The 19,492-nt window shown below is 36.4% G+C and overlaps 2 protein-coding genes across 2 annotated transcripts in view; both read left to right on the top strand.

Annotated features, from left to right (window-relative positions):
• The window catches only part of bin3 (bicoid-interacting protein 3), a 57,195-nt gene that overhangs the window by 21,741 nt on the left and 15,962 nt on the right, over nt 1-19,492 (top strand). Inside the window, 1 exon segment of the mRNA XM_068288296.1 lies at nt 5,549-5,589. The gene's annotated coding sequence lies outside the window, so the exon portion shown is untranslated.
• On the top strand, nt 8,244-9,653 carry tomboy40. Its single transcript, XM_068290314.1, has one exon. The coding sequence runs from the start codon at nt 8,435-8,437 to the stop codon at nt 9,458-9,460; it is 1,026 nt and encodes a 341-aa protein (XP_068146415.1). The 5' UTR covers nt 8,244-8,434; the 3' UTR covers nt 9,461-9,653.

Raw genomic sequence — 19,492 nt, forward strand, 5'->3', positions numbered from 1 at the left:
TTTTACAACACACACAATCTCCATAGAATTTTTGCAAGTCTTTTGTGGTTAAAAAATCACAGAATATAATACACATTTAAGCTTGGAATTTAGTACATTTCATATATATGTATAAAAATCAAAGTAAAAAGTTTTTATTCCCATAATTAAATACATAAATCGGCAAAGACTTGTCAAGTCAAGAGCAAAAAGGTAGACAAATTTATATACATACATTTGCATATAGTATAGCAGTAATATATAAAATAAATAATAAATGCGTGTGAGGTGGAAATTGTGTGAAAAACTTTTGTGTGTGTGTGTGTGTGTCCACAAAGCATAATTGAATGAAATTCGAAACCTGAAACTGACCACAAAATAAAATGCAAACATATTTCAAAAAGCAAAAAAGAAACACAGCAGGGCAAAGAAAAAAATTGGCGTACTTTTATTTTAAGCAACGATTTCGTTATACTCTCTAACTGATAAGAGTTTTATTTCCGATGATAACAGAGAAAGAGTAGTAAAATATTACGCAAATTTCACAATGTTTAACTCATTGGCTTGAGGTTCTAATGAAAAGTTATTTATCTACAAACAAAGAAAGCCACTAAATGGCAGATGACTACGTCCAAAAGGACATAATTTTTGTAGTGTAAAAACCCATAAGAATATGGAGTTTTATAATTGTAATCAGTAAAAACTTCTGTGTGTAAAGACGTAAAAACTGGTTTAGATAACGTCAAAACATCTCTGAAGTTCCTGTAAATTTATATCATATTAAAGAGTTATTAGCTCTTAGTCTCAAGCCAATTTAAGGCTTTCCACGATGCTTCTTACAGAAATGTGACCTTAGGTGACTTCTGCTTCGTGACTACAGAAACTTGCCTCTAGTCTTGGCTCTTTGCAGAGTTTCGTGCGTTCTTTAAGCTTTTTAGCAGATTGAAAATTTCAATATAACCACTTTACCATATGGTTTGTGGGTATAGGGTATAAAAATCCTTTAGCTGGCAAATATTTAATGTCCAGCAAGAGAAAGAAATTTTAAATATTTCAAAAGGGTTGCTGCTCGATGTACGTTTGCCTTTTTTTGCAGTTTGTTGTGAGAGTGTGTGTGTTGGATCCTTCCGGTTGGTCTGAAAAGGCTTATCATTTAGACTCTCTCTGTCGCTCTTTTCCCTTCTCTCTCTCTCTCTCTCACTTTCATTCCCCTTGGTCTGTCTTTCGATAAAAACAATATTGATTTAAGAATCTCTTGTTTAATTAAAGACATGAAGCATTTTATATAAAAAAAAAAAAAAAAATTTGTATGCCAAAAGCAAATGACCATAAATTTGTTTTGTGTTTTTCTGTCTTTTCGCATGATAAAAACAAGGAAAAAGAAATAATTAGGCTAAAAGCCAAAATGAAGGCCAAAATGAGAACAATAAAAAATTGAAGAGGCACCGCCCCTTCTTGTCGTTCTTCTTAACGTTAGCAGGGACAGTTAAAGGCTCTTGGCATCTTGGCATTTCGCCTCTGAGCTTTAGCGCTAGCTCACGATTGTCGGGAAAGGCCAATTATAAAGTCTTTTCTTATTTTTAGCGTTGATCCGATGAGCCTAGGCCATTTTATAACAGACAGAAGACGGTGTCGTAAATATATATACAAACATACATACATACATATCTTTGCCAGACATTGATGCAGGTAATCCAGATGAAATATTAAGAATTCTGAGCTCAGTATAGATAAATTTGAGAGATAGTTTAGTTAAAGGCACTAGAACTTCTTTGAGAACATTGCGAAAGAGCTTTAAACAAATCTCATTTTATTGAAAAGGAGTTTCCATCATAAATAAATGGCATTTGATTATTAAAATCTTCAGTTATTGCCCTTTTGCAAGAATTTGATGCCCAATAAGTCGAAAGTGTATGAAAAAAATTTACATTAATTTCAATATGCCACAAAAAATCTCAAAAAATAAAGGAAGAGAGTTTTATGCTGGAAAAAGACAGGGAAAAGAAAAACAGAGAAATAGAGAAAGAGACAGAGAGAGTGAGAGAGACAGATGCGGGTATGGGGTACTTGTTTTACTCGTTAGAGGGAGAGGGGAAGAGGAAAATTTCACATCTTCATTTCCATACCACAATCAAAAAAAAAAAAAAAAAACAAAAAATAACAAAAACAAAAATCCACCGACCTCAAAAATTTGCATGGGTCGACATGCTCAGATTGTCTGGCCTGGACCTACTTCGTGTCCCCCACTGCGTTCCCCTGTTGTTGTTGCTGTTATTACTCTCCGCCTGTTATACAATATTACGAATAGGCCCTGTAAACAATGGATGTGCTACATGAATATAATGCACATTGAAAATCGGGCCAACTGTAAAAGTATGGAGAAAGAGAATCGGAGAAGGAGAACGAAGAAGAACGATGTGGCTAGGGTCGCCAAGGGGCCAGGGTGTCTAGTTGATCAACTATACAAATGGATGAGATGCATGAGGAAAAAGTGTAGGAGGAGAATGGGGAGGAAGTGGAGGGTGAGTTGATGTCTCACAGTTGAAGGGCATAAAGACAACCCAATTTTTTTTGTTGTCCTCCCCTCCTCTTCTCTTCTCTTCTCTTCTCGTCTCGTCTCCTTTTCCTCATTCTCACCGCGCAGTTGTTATGGAAAATAAATTGGTTGAGTTTATTTGCTGCAGGGCACTCTCAGGTTTTGCCGCCTGCTCTTGAAGCTGATGAGAAGGAGAAAAAGGGGCTAGGGCGGTTTTTTTTGGGAAACGAAACGAAAATGGCAAGGACAAAAACAAAAGGAAAGCAAGGGAAACACACAGAGATAGAGAGAGAACAAGACAGAGGAGGAAAGCAGTCCCACCCTGTCAGCCAGACCAAATACTGTCGGAATTTAACTGAAAAACAACAAATATGACAGTTAAAAGCAAGCTCATGCATGATAAATTTGCTGAAATATCTAAAGGTTCCTAGGGGGGCGTTATGTCCATGTATCTAGGTGTCGTTTTGATGAGATTTCCATAACTATGATATATATTCAGAGGGCATGATATCCAAATGCTGTTGATTTGTTTATTTGTTGGTATTTTTTGATATGATGAAAATCTATTAAATGCAGAATCTTTGCAAGATCAAAGGATAAAAAGGAGTCAGCAAATTTCCTTCTCAATTTCCTTCTCAACAATAAGAATATATATGTATATATTGATTTATTCATTTACTAATAGTGTAATATTTATCAATTTATGCTAAATAGACATAGTTTTGATAAATTTACCATTTCTCTTTGATATTGATAACACGTAAAGAAGTTAAGAAGAAGTACTACATATAAGAAGTTATTATCGAGAATTTTTGTCGGTATAACGAGATAAAAGCCAGCAATTCTTCAGAAAAATATTTGATTTAACGAACTGATATTTTGTCGATGGGGCACAAAGACCTAACATAGTAACTTGATATATGTACCTGTAAATGTCTGTATGCCTTTGTCTGTTTGCTCGGTTGTAGCACAATGTGTTGCAACTTTTGTTATTGGCATTTGTTAGTTATCACTAGTCTCTAATTTTCTTTTCGCAAATGTGGACTTTTGATTTTGTTTTATTGATTGAATTTTAAAATCATTTTCTTATATTTTAGCATATTTGATTTTGCGATTAAGTCATTATTGACTTAATGATTTTCCTTGCTTTGTTTAAGCTCCTCGGCAAACATAAATAATTGAATCCATAAATTTTCTAAAATTTCCAAACATGCATTGTAACAAATAATAAAATAATTTCCATTATCTGCCATGTTTTTTTTTGTCTTGTTTTAAAAGGAAAAGCATTTTAATTGATTTCATCGATGCCAAACACAAATGCCAAACAGTTAATGAAGTTTTCAATAGCGAACTCATAATACTCTTTAGCCATAGTATGAGTCTTTTGGAATGTGCAATAGATCTGAATACGGATTTAGTTATTCTTGGAGCTTATCCAATAGTGTCTAGTTAAAGTTTAAAAATTTCCTATTTTCTATTTCCAAAGAAAGTTTTTTAAATTATTTAGCTCCATTCGTGGTTAACTTTATCCCTTCAAAATGGCGCCTAAAGCACATATTGATTAGACATTCTAATATAGCCTATTAGTCCAATGATTGTAGGGTATTTTGTGTATTAAATTAAACAAGGATAAATTTACGCACACACATACAAAAACACACGCACACACAAACTCGTTGAAAACATGCAATTAACTGTACATGAGAAAGAAGGAGCGGACCTGCAGTGTGCGAAAATAAGAGAGGAGCCTCGGCTAGGGGGGAGGGGGAGAAAGAGTGAAATGCGAGTGGGTAGAAAAAGTAAAGAGAGAAATTCAAAGGCGAAACAAAATCGACAACAAGGCACATTTTGCGGAAATTGTTGGTTTGTAATTTGAATTTGCGCCATTTGCATTCAATGAGACACAATGAATGGTGTCCTGGCCACCCAACTCAACCACACTTGCACACACACATACACACACACACAAATGAGTGTGTGTGTGTTTATTAGCCTTTGTAGCGTTTCCCCTGGTCGCCTTCTTTTCTTGACACACGCAACGCGGACTCGTCCGTCGTGTCTAAAACTGGCAAGCGGATGTCGGCAAGTGTAGACATATTTTCTTGGCCAACTTTTTGCCTCCCTCATTTCGCCTCCTCTCCTCGGCCTTTCCCATAGTCATAGTCTGTCCTTTTCTTGCGCTCACAGCGCTAGTAGGAAACTTGTAGGAAAACTTTTGTTGTAACGCCAAGTCAATGAGCGAGGTTTTTTTTATGGATAAGAGAGAGAGAGAGGAGGCTATGGGAAAATGAGGGCAAGATTACGGGGAGTGGAGTTTTGTTTACTGCTTTTGCTGTGCGAAAATGAAGTTGCCTGACTTTTGCTTTTGATTCTGGTCCAAAAAGTGTATTAAGTTGTGTGGTGGGTAAAACAGAATGAAATGGAAATGGGTTGTGGTTGGGAGGGGGGTGTAGGCGCCTCGCCCTACCACCCACACAAACCCACACACACACACACACACACATATGAATGTATACTAAGTAGCATCCCTTGCAATTTTGTCACTTTAAGCGGATTTCGCTGTAAGTAGGCAAAAAGTTATGCCAACGTTTTTTCTTTTGCTACTCATTTTTATTTCGTTTTAGTTTGTCTCCAAAGTTGCTAGTTGAGAAAGTTGAGAAATTTTACTAGTTGTAAGTTTTTTTTGTCAGTCATACAAACGAAAGAGACAGGGAGCGAGAGACAAATCGGTGAACTGGTGTTAATGCCAAGTTATAGGACAATATATTTCCAACAAAAATTCAAACTAATAATACAGATTTGAAATGATCCTTTCCATGGTATCCAAAGAATAGATAGATTTGTTCGTCTTTAGATGCGACCAAGTTTTTACGTTATTTTACTCTTTATGTATATATATTTTTTGTAAGATTTAATTGTCATAAAGTAACATAATAAATAAATATATTTAATGAATATTTAAATATATATTCAAACAAAACAATAAATAAAACTCACCAATATTAACTTGATTATTTATTTGATCATTTTCAGGATACAAAAACTGAAAGAGGGGAGATGCAAACGAATGTTATGTAAGTACAACAGTCTGGCTGTAATATTTATTTTTTGTAGTATTTATTTACGGTTAAGTAAAATCACACTATATTCTAAGCACTGTGTATGTTATGGAACATTTCCTTTTTCTTATCATAAACGTGAATGTATGTATGAATTAGACTATGAGATTGACTTGACCAACCGAAAAACACTTGACTCTGGCAAATCCTGCACCCAAAAGAGGTTCCATTACACAGTTTTATAACCCAAATGCGCCACCACCCCCACTTACACACTCACATAAATTTTCAACTTCAGAGGCAATAAATTTGGGGCATAAATATCGACGATATGAGGATGAAGAGCGAAGGAGAGAAAGTACCTTGAAAGACCGAAAACAAAAAAATCTCTAAGAAAAGCAAATGGCGTGCCATTAATGAGGCGTAGCGAGCACCACCCACCACCACCACTTTGACCACCCCAATTTCCCCTTCCTTCTTTGCCCTAGCATCCCTTACCTTACCCACTTCAGACACACAAAAAATGTATACAATGCGTGCATTTAATATGCCGTTAGTTTAATGAGTAAAATTAATACTTACCCCGCCCCTCCGGCCCCTCCACACTGTGTAAAAAGGTAAAGAACACTACAAAATGAATTGGTTGTGAAACGGTTGACAGAGTCAAGCATAATATGTGGACAAACATAGTTTTCCAAATACATAGTCAATAAGTTAACGTTGTGGCCAACTTCTCCCGCAACCACACTCATACACTCACACCCATACACTCAAACACACGCACATGTGTGACATTTTGTCAACTTGATGACGCTGACAATTTTGGTTTTGCTTTTAGTTTTCCTTTCCTTATTTTTTTGGTCTCCTCCTGGGTATCTGGTTTTGGTATGTGGTTACCATAAGTGTATCCCACCACATGGAGAGACAAACTATGCAAAAACCAAATAGATAAAATAAAAGAAATAAATTCTACAAACGATGCTGACTTTTCAATACGCTGCTGCTGTATTACAGTGTTTTCATGTCTCAATGAAAATGCTTTGCCTACTAGGTAGTAGTTAATGAAGTAAATGCCTTTTATGTGATTAACTAGTCCACTTTTTATTGTCGCTGAAATAGAAGACCCTGGGACATTATTGACAACATAGTGAATAGGATTACAAGGGGGGAGAAAATCTTCCACCCCACCCAATACCCGAGAAAACTTGAATAGTCAGAGAGTAAATGAAAATGTATGAAAATATTGATTAATCTGAAGTGGTTTTAAGGCAATGCAAATTTTTTCTTCTGCCTAATGGATACCACTCTTATTTACCCTTACTTTTAAAACTTTTCTAGTTTCGCATTGTGGTTTAGTTACAAAATATGTTTTTATTAAGGGCGAGCGGACAAAGTGAACTTAAAGTTTTGTCAAATTTAGCTTTAGCTGAGGTTAATTCGCTTTACAAACACTTTGATCATCATCATCAGTTTTCTTGACACTCTCTTTGTGTGTGTTCTACCTATACAAAGGGAATCATCTTGATACTCTTCTTTCATTCGCTATATGATTTATGGATTTAGTGTAAGAGAACAACAACAGCAACAACTAAAAAAAGTGATGCACTATTTATTTTCTTCGTTCATGTCGTAGTCGTCGTCTTTGTAGTTGTGTGTGTTCAATTTGAGTTCATCTATCTTTTCAAGCTTATGAAATTAACGCAAGGAAAAGGCAAAAGCAAAAATGGGAAAAACTTTTCTTTAAGCCGTCGCATGTTTGTTGTTGGTTATTTTTGCTATCATAACTTTTCATTTGCACCCAAAGTTTATCTATTACTGTCCAGTCATGACCCCCCTCTCCGCCCGCTTGTCTGCTTCATCAAATCATCCTCTATCAACCTGCTTGGCTGCATAATTAGGCAAAGACAGGCGACTTTGTGAAACCACATAGAGAGGGGGAGCCAAGGAGGAGATATATGTATGTAAAGAGAGACAGACTGTCTTTCGGGGTGTACATAAATTTGTTGTACTTGGCCAATTATTTGCCATTTTCTTTGGGAAAACGGTAACGTGTTGCGGTTATTGCGGTTTCTGTTTGCAGTATTTTTTTTGGGTTTGCTTTCTCTCTCTCTCTCTCTCTCTCTCTCTCTCTATCTGTCTTCCCTTTTGTGTTTCGTCATTTGCATGGCCTTTATTGAGTTTCCTTTTTGCTTCTCTATCCTTTTAGTTGTGTTTAACTTGCAAATAACTAAGGGTCAAGTAAAACACTCTAAGCTAGTCTTTGCAAGTCTTTTGTTGCTTTACTAGATAGCAGCAATGGGAAAGAAAGGTCTTAAAAATTCTTCCTTGTAATTCTGGTGTTTATACAGTTAAAGACATTCTTTGCATCCTGTTCTTCTTATTTTTCATCAAATTAAAACCCTTTAGTCTCGAGAATAAAGTATTTTTGACTGAAATATCTAGGAATTGTAGGTGCAAAACCTTGAAAAATTATTTTATAAAGGACAATTTTTTCATACATCTAAACCAAGATGGTTTGTCTTTTAAGCACACTCACAAATACACAATCTGACGACAAACGTTGGAAAACTCTATGAAAAAAAAGAAACTGCCAGCTTCAATTCTATAGAGAAGTAGTGACAGCTGTCAAAGACGAATAAGGAAAACCATACAAAAAATTATTGTCGTAGTTTTCTTTTTGATTTGTGTGCGTTAACACACAAACACGTAAACACTCCAGCACATCAGCACACACACTACACATATTTTATATTTATGCGAGTGAAAAAGTGTACAAAATTTGTGGAAAAAAAAAATCTGAAAAAAATTTAACAATTCCAAAGATTTTTAGTACAATTCGTAGCGTAATTGTGTTAGCATAATGGGTAATGTGGTGGCTGCATCATCCCCGACATCGACGACAATGGGTGGACAATCAGATTCAGGTGTCGTACCACCCCCTTCATCACCACCGAAATCCACTCTGCCGGCATCCTTGACCGAGGCCCTGAAGGCTGAAATCAAGAATATGCCAATAAATTTAGAGAATCCCGGAACCGTTGAGGAATTGCATAATAAGTGCAGAGAAATACAGGCCAGCACTTTCGAGGGTGCTCGCATCATGCTGAACAAGGGATTGAGTAATCACTTTCAAATCTCACATACCCTGAACATGACAGCCATGTCGAATAATGGCTATCGCTTTGGGGCCACTTATGTGGGATGCAAACAATATGGACCCACGGAAGCATTTCCCGTTTTACTCGGCGATATTGATGCCTCAGGAAATCTAAATGCGAATATCATACATCAGATAACTTCCCGATTGCGCTGCAAATTTGCTGCCCAATTTCAGGACTCTCGTCTTATTGCCACACAGTGTACTAATGATTATCGTGGTGACAACTACACTGCCTCCTTGACACTGGGTAATCCAGGCCTTCTATCTGGTTCTGGTGTCGTCGTCGCTCAATATCTACAATCGATAACTCGTCGTCTGGCCATGGGCACCGAATTGGCCTATCAGTATGGTCCAAATGTTCCAGGACGTCATATAGCTATACTCTCGCTAGTGGGACGTTATGCGGCCAAGGATTGCGTCTGGTCGGGCACATTGGGCCTGAATGGTTTGCATATCTGTTACTATAGGAAAGCCAGTGATCAGCTGCAGCTTGGTGTTGAAGTGGAGACAAGTCTACGAATGCAGGAATCGGTGACGACATTAGCCTATCAAATTGATTTACCCAAGGCGGATTTAATATTTCGCGGCTCTTTCGACTCCAATTGGCATGTCTGCGGGGTCCTGGAGAAACGTTTGCAACCGTTGCCCTTTGCTTTTGCCCTTAGCGGTCGTATGAATCATGTCAAGAGTAGCTTTACTCTCGGTTGTGGTCTGATGATTGGATAAAAGGGATGATGACAATTTTTGCCACAAGAAATAGTTTCACTTTTATTTTTTTTTGGTTTTCAATTGCGCAAAAATTCAAAATTCTCTATATTAATTGTAAATTGGGCAAAATGTGTGCGATATATAGATACGTATATATATATATATATATATATAAAGATGTTCGTTGTAATAAACATAAATTAATATTAAATATTTAATTAAATTCTAGAAAGAAGATAAGCTGATTCATTTAAATAAAATTGTTACTAAATTAAAGATGGATTCAACTTCCAAAAGCCTTGAATTTATAGGCATTCCGATTTCCCTCTTGAGTTAAAGCCTGAATGATTAATGAAATTGGCAGGAAAAAAGCAAATAATACCACAATGACTTTTCTAAAATTCTTATTGCATTAACTATTTATGAAACTCCTTCGAGTAGCTTCCTTCTTTTGCATCTCTGTTCATGTCTTTCACCGCTGTGAGAAATTACTGTAACTAATTACCTAAGCTGATTAAATTTAATTAATTTTTGGTATCACAGACGGAACAGTCAGAGAGAGAGGGAGAGAGAGCGACTGAGTTTTACGAGACAACATTTCGGATTGCAAATTTAATGCCAAGCAAATGTAATTTAAGTATTCCACAGAAAAAGGGCGAGCAGGGGGCAACAAAGAGGAGGGGAGTTGTTGGAAACCGTATCCAAAAAAGGTAACTAGTAAAAACAAAGCCACGCAAAACAATGAATAAGAGGGGTCGGGGTGGAAACCCCAGAACAAGAAGTACCAGAAACACGTAAAATTAGGAGCACAAATCAGTAACTGGCAGAAGGAGTCAAAGTCCTCGTCCTCGCTAACTTTCATAGATAAAACGCAATGTGCGTTAAATTTTATGGAGTAAGGGTATTAGAGGTATATTAGAGTGTAGGAATAGGTAATGCTATAACGGACTTATCATGAACAAGACTACAAGATATTTGAAGACGTTTTTGAAGAACCAGTAATTAAGATTGGGAATACACTCTTCATGTACGTATGTATATGCTGATACAGCATCCTTTTCGCAGGCCCTACATCCAGTGGCTCGTAGCATACTTTAAAGGGCAATTTTTGCATTTCCATATTTATGGAATTCACTTAATTTTACATTATTTCAAGGGTTGGTCATCAGTTCGCCAGGGTCATAGTGCACAAATAGACAGAGTGTGCTTGATAATCATTTGCCTTGCAATCGAAAACTGATATTTAATCTGATAAGTAGAGTAAGTGCAAGACACTTCAAGGTTATAAGGTATCAATGAGTCGTATTCACTTTCCCTTCCTCTGTCACTTTAAGCGTGCGTGTGTTTGTGTGTGCAATCTTAATTAATGATACAAGGATACAATTTTAGAAGGCAAACGAATCAAGGCTGTATAAGATGGCTTGACTCCGCCTTTGCCTTGAGCTTTTGACTCGCCTTGATGGTGGACACACGCAACCAATAAACAGCCCAACAGACAAACAAACGGACAAACCAAAGAACTAACAAACTGACAACTAAAAACAAACAAACAAACAAAGTGCGCGTCAATAGTAAAGAGCACTTGCAGCTTGTCCTGCACATGAAAATGAAATGTTGTAATGACAAACTTTGTGTGTCGGATGACCCATAAAGCTTTTTGGCTAAAACTCTGATAACTTTCACACTTCTATATGCTGCGTTGCGCGAAAAACATCAAATAACCCATGGAAAAGCATTTTAATTAGCAACGAACTAAACAAAAATGAGAAAAAAACCCAGCCAAAATCCACTTTGCAATGTGCAAGTTTTCCAATCAACGGCAAAAAAAAACGAAAAATACAAAAAGAAGATGGAAAAATGTGGGGATAAAAAAAAGATATATGTATATGTGTAGTTGTATATTTCGTTTTACTTTTTCACTCTATTCTTTTGTTGGCAAAAAGTAGAAAAAGCGCAAAACTTTGTTGTTTTTTTTATCAAGAGGGAAAAAATTCCAAAGAGAAGCTCACTGAAAATGGCGTAGAGGAGAAGAGGATGAAGTTCGATAGTTCTGCAATGCTAATGCAATGCATACGCCATTTTGTGCTTTGTATTTGAGCAGCGACACGCCATTTTGTATTGACCTTGTGGCCGATTACAGCCAGAGAGGGTGAGATATGAGGGGAAGCGGGACTTCCCCTTTTGGGGATTGATGGGATTCTTGATTTCGAGTTGTGGTGGCTGTGTGTACTTATGAATACATGAATATTCTATGCTCTATTTGGCCACCATTTTGATTTTGCCTCGGCATTTCCATTTTGCTTTTTCAATTTTTATACCATACACCCATAGGGTGAAATGGTATATTAAAGTCGCCAAAATGTATGTAACAGGCAGAAGGAAGCTTCTCCGACCCTATAAAGTATATATATTCTTGATCAGGATGAATAGCCGAGTCGATCTAGCCATGTCCGTCTGTCCGTCCGTCCGTCCGTCCGTCCGTCCGTCCGTCCGTCCGTCCGTCCGTCCGTCCGTCCGTCCGTCCGTCCGTATGAACACGCAGATCTCGGAGACTATAAGAGCTAGAGCCACCAAATTTGGTATGTATACTCGTGTAGTATGCACATGTTCAGAGTAATTTGGAATTTCGGCCACGCCCCCTTACGCCCCCAGGAATCACATAAAACTGTTTTTCTTAAAAAGTATGACAGCTAGAGACATCAAATTTAGTTTGTATACCCGATTAGTTAGTGCGCAGAAATTAACTGTTCAAACTTTTTGCCACGCCCCCTTACGCCCCCAGGAATCACACAAAACTGTTTTTCTCAAAAAGTATAATAGCTAGAGACATCAAATTTGGTTTATATGCTCGTTTAGTTAGCGCGCAGAAACTAATTGTTTAAACTTTTTGCCACGCCCCCTTCCGCCCCCGGAATTTACATAAAAGTGATTTCCTTCAAAACTATGATAGCTACCGACATCAAATTTAGTATGTAGACTAGCTTAATAGACGCGCAGATATTGGCTATTTAAACATTTTGCCACGCCCACTTCCGCCCCCGCAAATTAAACAAAACTGATTTTATCAAAAACTAACAAAGCTAAAGTCACCAAATTTAGTATGTATACTGGCATAGTATGCGCGGAGAATTTAGATATTTTCACATTTTGCCACGCCCACTTCCGCCTCCGTAATTTAGAAAAAACCGATTTCCTCCTTTAGTTTTTTGACTATCGCATTTAAATTTGGCAGACTAATTTATCTTATCTATTTCTACCAAACTACCAAATTTTATTGAAATCGGACTAGAAACATGTAAAATATGCGTATGAACGTATTTTACTACGCGGTCCACAAGGCCAGAATTGGACGTTGGCTAGTAGCGGCGCTAGAGTGCTCGTGTGTTTGTAGAGTGAGCGAGATAGCACATAGTATAAGACATGTAAAAACAATTTAATAGACATACATTTGGTCTTCGAAATAAGAAATATTTGTTTCACCAGGTGTATGGTATACCCAAGTCGACGAGTCGACTTACTTGCTTCATTGTGTGTGTAAACGGAACTACCTGGAACCATAAACGGAAATCCCATATTTCTTTTATTCTTATTTTTTGAAATATTTTTATACCATACACCCATAGGGTGAAATGGTATATTAAAGTCGCCAAAATGTATGTAACAGGCAGAAGGAAGCTTCTCCGACCCTATAAAGTATATATATTCTTGATCAGGATGAACAGCCGAGTCGATCTAGCCATGTCCGTCTGTCCGTCCGTCCGTCCGTCCGTCCGTCCGTCCGTCCGTCCGTCCGTCCGTCCGTCCGTCCGTCCGTCCGTCCGTCCGTCCGTATGAACACGCAGATCTCGGAGACTATAAGAGCTAGAGCCACCAAATTTGGTATGTATACTCGTGTATTATGCACGCGTACAGAGTTAATTGGAATTTCGGCCACGCCCCCTTACGCCCCCAGGAATCACATAAAACTATTTTTCTTAAAAAGTATAACAGCTAGAGACATCAAATTTATTTTGTATACCCGTTTAGTTAGCGCGCAAAAACTGATTGTTCAAACTTTTTGCCACGCCCCCTTACGCCCCCAGGAATCACATAAAACTGTTTTTCTTAAAAAGTATAACAGCTAGAGACATCAAATTTGGTATGCAGATTAGCTTGATAGACGCGCAGATATTGGCTATTTAAAAATTTTGCCACGCCCACTTCCGCCCCCGCAAATTAAACAAAACTGATTTTCTCAAAAACTAACAAAGCTAAAGTCACCAAATTTAGTATGTACACTGGCTTAGTATGCGCGCAGGGTACATCTATTTTCATATTTTGCCACGCCCACTTCCGCCTCCATATTTAAGAAAAAACCGATTTTCTCCTGTAGATTTTTGACTATCGCATTCAAATTCGGCAGACTAATTATTCTTATCTATTTCTACAAAACTACCGAATTTTATTGAAATCGGACTAGAAACATGCAAAATATGCGTATGAACGTATTTTACAAAGCAGTCCACAAGGCCAGAATTGGCCGTTGGCTAGTGGCGGCGCTAGAGTGCTCGTATGTTCGTAGAGTGAGCGAGATAGCACATACTATGAAACATGTAAAAACAATTTAATAGACATACATTTGGTTTTCGAAATTTGAAATATTTGTTTCGCCTGGTGTATGGTATACCCAAGTCGACGAGTCGACTTACTTGCTTCATTTATTTATCGATTGGATTTTTTTTTGTTTTACCAACGGGAATATTTATATTTTTATCAAAAATGCTGAAGGATTTCCTATGAACTCTTGGTGCAATTTTTATTTATTTACATTATAATATATTTTATTGCATATTGGGCTTTAAAATTGACTGCCTTTGAGTTATGAAAATTCTGTGTTAAATTTTGTTGATGAATGCAGGCATTTTCATTTGAGAAATGTGAGTGAGAACAATCATTTAGGGCTGTTAAATGAGGGAAACTTTACCCCCTAAAATATGCAATCAGCACTTTAATAATTTGCTTTTTAAAATGTCGAAGCAGAAATTGATTATTGACAATGATGCAGGACATCAGAAGAGTTATAAGTTTGTGAATGAATGAATACTTTTGCAATTCCCCCAGTTCACAGTTCAAAAGCTATAAGTAACAGTCTCCCGCATTGATTCACTTTGCCCAATCCCTGTACTGTGATTTAGGAACTTCATTAGCCTCTTGATAGATATGTAGATTAATATAGACAGTGTCGATAGTTGGTGGATTTCCCCGCGGAACTTCTTTCCGGCTTAGTTTGAGTGCTGGAAATTGACAGTTAAGTTCGTGATGTTCTTTCATCGATTCACAAATTAATTACTTATAAAGACAGATGCGATAGATAATCTCAGAAGCAAGTAGAGTAGCTGAGTCACTTTAATTATTTTAACTTTCTAAAACTTTGCTTTAATTCAGGTTCAAAAACCAGTTTTGTTCGTGCTATTAAGGGCTTTAACATTGAATAAAACAATTAATGAATACAGTTTAGTCATGATAATTGATAAATATTTATAATTTTGGTGTACAGTAGGGGAAAACGAGAGTGTATTGAAAATGTCACTTAAAGAGAGAAGCAAAAACAATGTGTAATCGATAAATCGTAATCAAAGGTAAATACATTACACACCCATATTTAATGCAGGTCATATTTAAAAGGCATTTAACTATTAAATTACAATGGGATTTTAGTTTAATACTATAACATAACAACAACAAAAACGACCTTCACACAGAAAATGACAAATAAGATGAAAAACTAAATATTTACGTGCAATAAATTTAAACACAAAACAAAAAACTTTTATTTTACACTGTAATATTGATACCCTTACAATTTTCTGATATACTTTATTTAATTATCCTTACAATTTACTGTCAGTCTATAAAAAAAAGCCTATTAAAACTGACTTTAAATATGTTGAAAATGGCCAATAACAATTATAAAACTTATTTGTGTCACTTTTTGTGAACTAACTCATTAAATATATCTATTATAAAGATTTCTATACAAATTATTCTCTCAGATTTTTTATTCGAAGTATTTATTCAGTTTAACATTAAATTTTATTAGCCAAATACAAAGTTATAATCGCTAAAATGATCTGTTAAAGTAATTTTTGTTCCGTGTAAGTGAATCTAATAATAATTTCAGAGTATGCTAATATATTACAAAATGTTTTTACAACGAACATGAATCTCCGAGTATTTTTAAATGTTGTACAATATTGTTATATAGTCATGACTAGACTAAAGTAAGTAAAAAATAATCCAACAAATTACTTAAGTTCAAAGTGAATATGCCGATTTTTGCAATCGAGAGAGGGTATAACAAGCCCCGAAAGAACTATTCAAAACCAAACCCAGATGCGACGACAATGATAAAAGTCGAATAAAAGAAGGCAAAAACCAAAAAAAAGAAGGAAAAACCAAAAAACAATTGAAAGAGGGCAAAAGAAAAAGGCAAACAACAAAAACAATCTTTATTTGTTTTTGTTTAGTTTCGGTTTTTGCTGTTTCTCTCTCTATAAACTAAGTAGAGGAATAAGAAGTTGGTGGGCGGGTTCAGTAGTGGGAGGAGTTTTTGTGCTGACAATAAAGTTGTTTGTACTTTGGTTGAACGACCCCACAAGGAGGAGAGTTTAGCTTCTAGATGCAGGTTAGTGGAATATGGGCATAACTGATTTTATGATAACTCAAGTTAATTGGCTAAATTGTCTACTCAAATTGACAAAGCGTCAACGACAAGTTTTGACCTCCACCTCGAACTCAACTCCGCTGAAAAAAAGGTGCAAAATGTGAATTCAAATAGTTAAAGATTTGTTTTTGTTGACTATTTGTGAATGTTTTTCGATATGCTTTTTTAAGCATTTGCATACCCATAAATACCATTTACATATGTATGTAGCTCGTGTTGCCTATCAGAAAAAGTTAATCAAATTACCAATGATAACTGGAATCAACTTGTAAAATGTATCTATATTCAAACTGTAATTTAGAATTTATCCCTTATCTAAAACCTCTGTCTATATTTCGTCTAGGAGTTTATATTACGCTAAGGGATATGAATATGAGCATACAGTTTGTTTACTGCCCCTTCTCTTTAGATCCGTCACTGTCTTTTTGGGGCATCAACAAATTGGCTTTGCTTTCTAATTCATTCTATACGACACTTGTAATATAATATTCCCTTTTAACATTGTGGGTTTAAAAAGTTATTCAGATAGTTGCAACATTTCCAATTTCTTTCAATTCCCTAGATGAAATTTCTAGTAAGTGCTTCATTCATTCCTCCTCTCGTCACATCCTGTTTATCTTAATGTGTGTGTCTGTCAAAACGACAACATGAAGAGCCATTTACCCTGCCTCGCCCCTCGTGTCCTTATCTCATCTTTTATAAGTGGACATTCTACGTTCTTGTCAGCGTTATCCGCAAATAGAAAGGCAGGTACATACATATTTATATCTAAAGACTGAGTGGATACACTAATAAGCCATAACATTAGCCAAAATCCAAACCACAAAAAATGTTGACTAAAAACTTCCTTTTCAATAACACTCTCTTTCTCTCAAGTCAAGTCAAATACATTTACAATTCCATTTTCTATTTTCCTGCTGGTCTTCAACGCCCACAACAAATGCCATTTTGTTGTAATTTCAATTTTACACACACACACATACACAAACATACAAAAACTAAAACGAAATAAAATTAAAGTGAACAAAGTGCAAACGACGACAAAGTATAGAAATAAAAGAAATGAAAGAAAGAAGTAAAAACTCGGCAACTCGAACTCTTGCCAAACTATTTCCAGACTTGCACACACTTTGTCAGTTTTTGTCAGTGGAAAAGTTTTCTGCGCTGCTTTTTCGCCTGCTGCTGAGTTTTCCTTTACCCCCGACGACAATGTCTGGGAGAGAGGAGAGTTCAGGAAAATTACAGTCTTTGTCAAATGCAGTTGGCCCATCTAGTGGAAAGGGAGAAACGAGTTCAAATACACACACAGACACCAAACAAGGTATAACAAAAGATTTGCCAATAATGATGATGATGATGATGATAATAATGTTGATAATGATGATGTCGATTCGAAAGACACAAGGTTTTAAGATGGAGAGAAAATTGCTTGGACTTTTGCAAGTCAAACTCCAAGTCCAGATAATCAATTATGTAAAAAAAAGGCAACGAAACAACAAAATGCGGAACTTGCTTGTCACAGCAATAAAACAAAAATAAAATGCAATCAGTACACAGTTCAATGAGAGACAGAGAAAGAAAGAAGTAGCATTGAAAGGTGAAGGGGGGTCTGGGTGGGAGGGTATTGAAGGCAGTGCATAATTTTGCACGGCACATTGACTGATTATGACCGCTTCAATGAACGATGATTTATGCAAAGCATGGCCCAAACGGGGAGGGACGGACCACGGGAAAGAAACTTACTGTTGCACGGTAGCTGGTTTAGCGCCACTGTTTGAGAGAGTAAGAGTAAGAGGGAGAGAGAGAGAGAGAGAGAGAGGAGGAGGTAGGACCGGCTGTGAAAATTACAATGACAAATTAATGAAAATGAGCGCCAAAGAGATGGCGCCTAGGAAATTATGAAAATGCTCAGACAGACTTAAGAAGGAAAAGAAGGACAGCCATGAGAGAACGACTAGAAAGAAAACTGCAAATACCTAATACTAGCTGCAGGACAGTTTCCAGTAGTTATAAACACAGTGCAAAAAATCCAAGGAACACAAACGGACCCTAAGCTAAACTCAATTTTCGGAAAGTATAAGAAGCAATATCCCATGGCCCGGGGGCATTCAATATCTAACTTGACCTTTGAATAAAACTCATATTGCAATCAAACAACTCATAAAACTCTTATCGAAAAGTTCTTAGAATTCCTTTAAGACTTTATTATGCATTCAATTATTTGCCATATGTCTGTATTCTTGATAAAAAAACAAGAAGTGTGAAAATCGTTTGGCAATTCATAATGAATACTTTATTTAAGGTTAAAGATTCCTTCCCTTCCCTTCAAAAACATTATGGTCTTAGAAAATCGGGAAAACATACTAAATGGAGTTATTAAAACAAGGTGAATGGATAGGAGAATAAGGTTTCAAGCGGATTGTCTTATCCAAGTGAATCATCTGGAAATTAAAATCGAATTTATATTGGGTCTTTAACTAATAACTTACTAATCAATTTGCCTATTCCTTCCCATCTGTTAACTCTAAGGTTTAAGTTCAAACATAAATTGTATTTTGTTGGGTTATTCCTTTAAAACAGTTGATTAGATTGCTTGAAACAGTAATGTTTCTTTGTTTGTCCACCTTTTCATTCATTCCTTAGCCAGTTAGTTGGTTGGTTAGTTAGTTAGTTAGTTGATAAGTTAGTCATCCCCATTATTATGTCACACACACATAGCTTTAGGCATATGTATTTATTACAGTTTTGACTCTAATAAAACTAGTTTGTTTGAAGAAGCAAAGCGGCGACTAGAACCAGTTAGCATCTTAATTTCAACTGCTTTCACAAGTTGTGAAGGGGAAAGAAAAGACGAGACAAACAGACGAATGAGGGAAAGAGAGAGAGAGAGAGAGAAACCCAGAACCATATATCATTCATGCTCCATGGATCTTCTATTTACCACAAAGCGCATCAACACTGTATCCACACACACGGAAACACAGACACATACACTCACAGAGGCACGCACAACCCTAAAAGCAACCCTAAAATGCCCTGAACTGTAAATTTCAGTAGTCAACTGGCATTTTTTCTTGTCGCTGTTGTTGTTGTTTTTGTTGCTAAACCCTTTTCCTTTCGTATACCCTGTAAAAGCACTATGGGGTAATGAAGTGGGTATATTAGATCTATCGAAATATTTGTGACCAAATGGAGGAACAATTATCTTGATGCGGCTTGGAAGTCTTAATCTTAATCGAAGTCCTGAATCGATGGCGTTAGAAATTAATGCTTTTCAGCTCTATCCTTTATTTTTGTACAATTCCTGAGAATGATGAAGTCGTCTTCACCTTCTCATAGTCTCTAAT

This window comes from Drosophila tropicalis, unplaced genomic scaffold, assembly GCF_018151085.1.
Source record: "Drosophila tropicalis isolate 14030-0801.00 unplaced genomic scaffold, ASM1815108v1 contig_593, whole genome shotgun sequence".
Lineage (NCBI taxonomy): Eukaryota > Metazoa > Arthropoda > Insecta > Diptera > Drosophilidae > Drosophila > Drosophila tropicalis.

Bases quoted from the DNA above. Each gene is read 5' to 3' on its own strand.
- tomboy40 (XM_068290314.1), top strand. From the start codon at position 8,435: ATGGGTAATGTGGTGGCTGCATCATCCCCGACATCGACGACAATGGGT.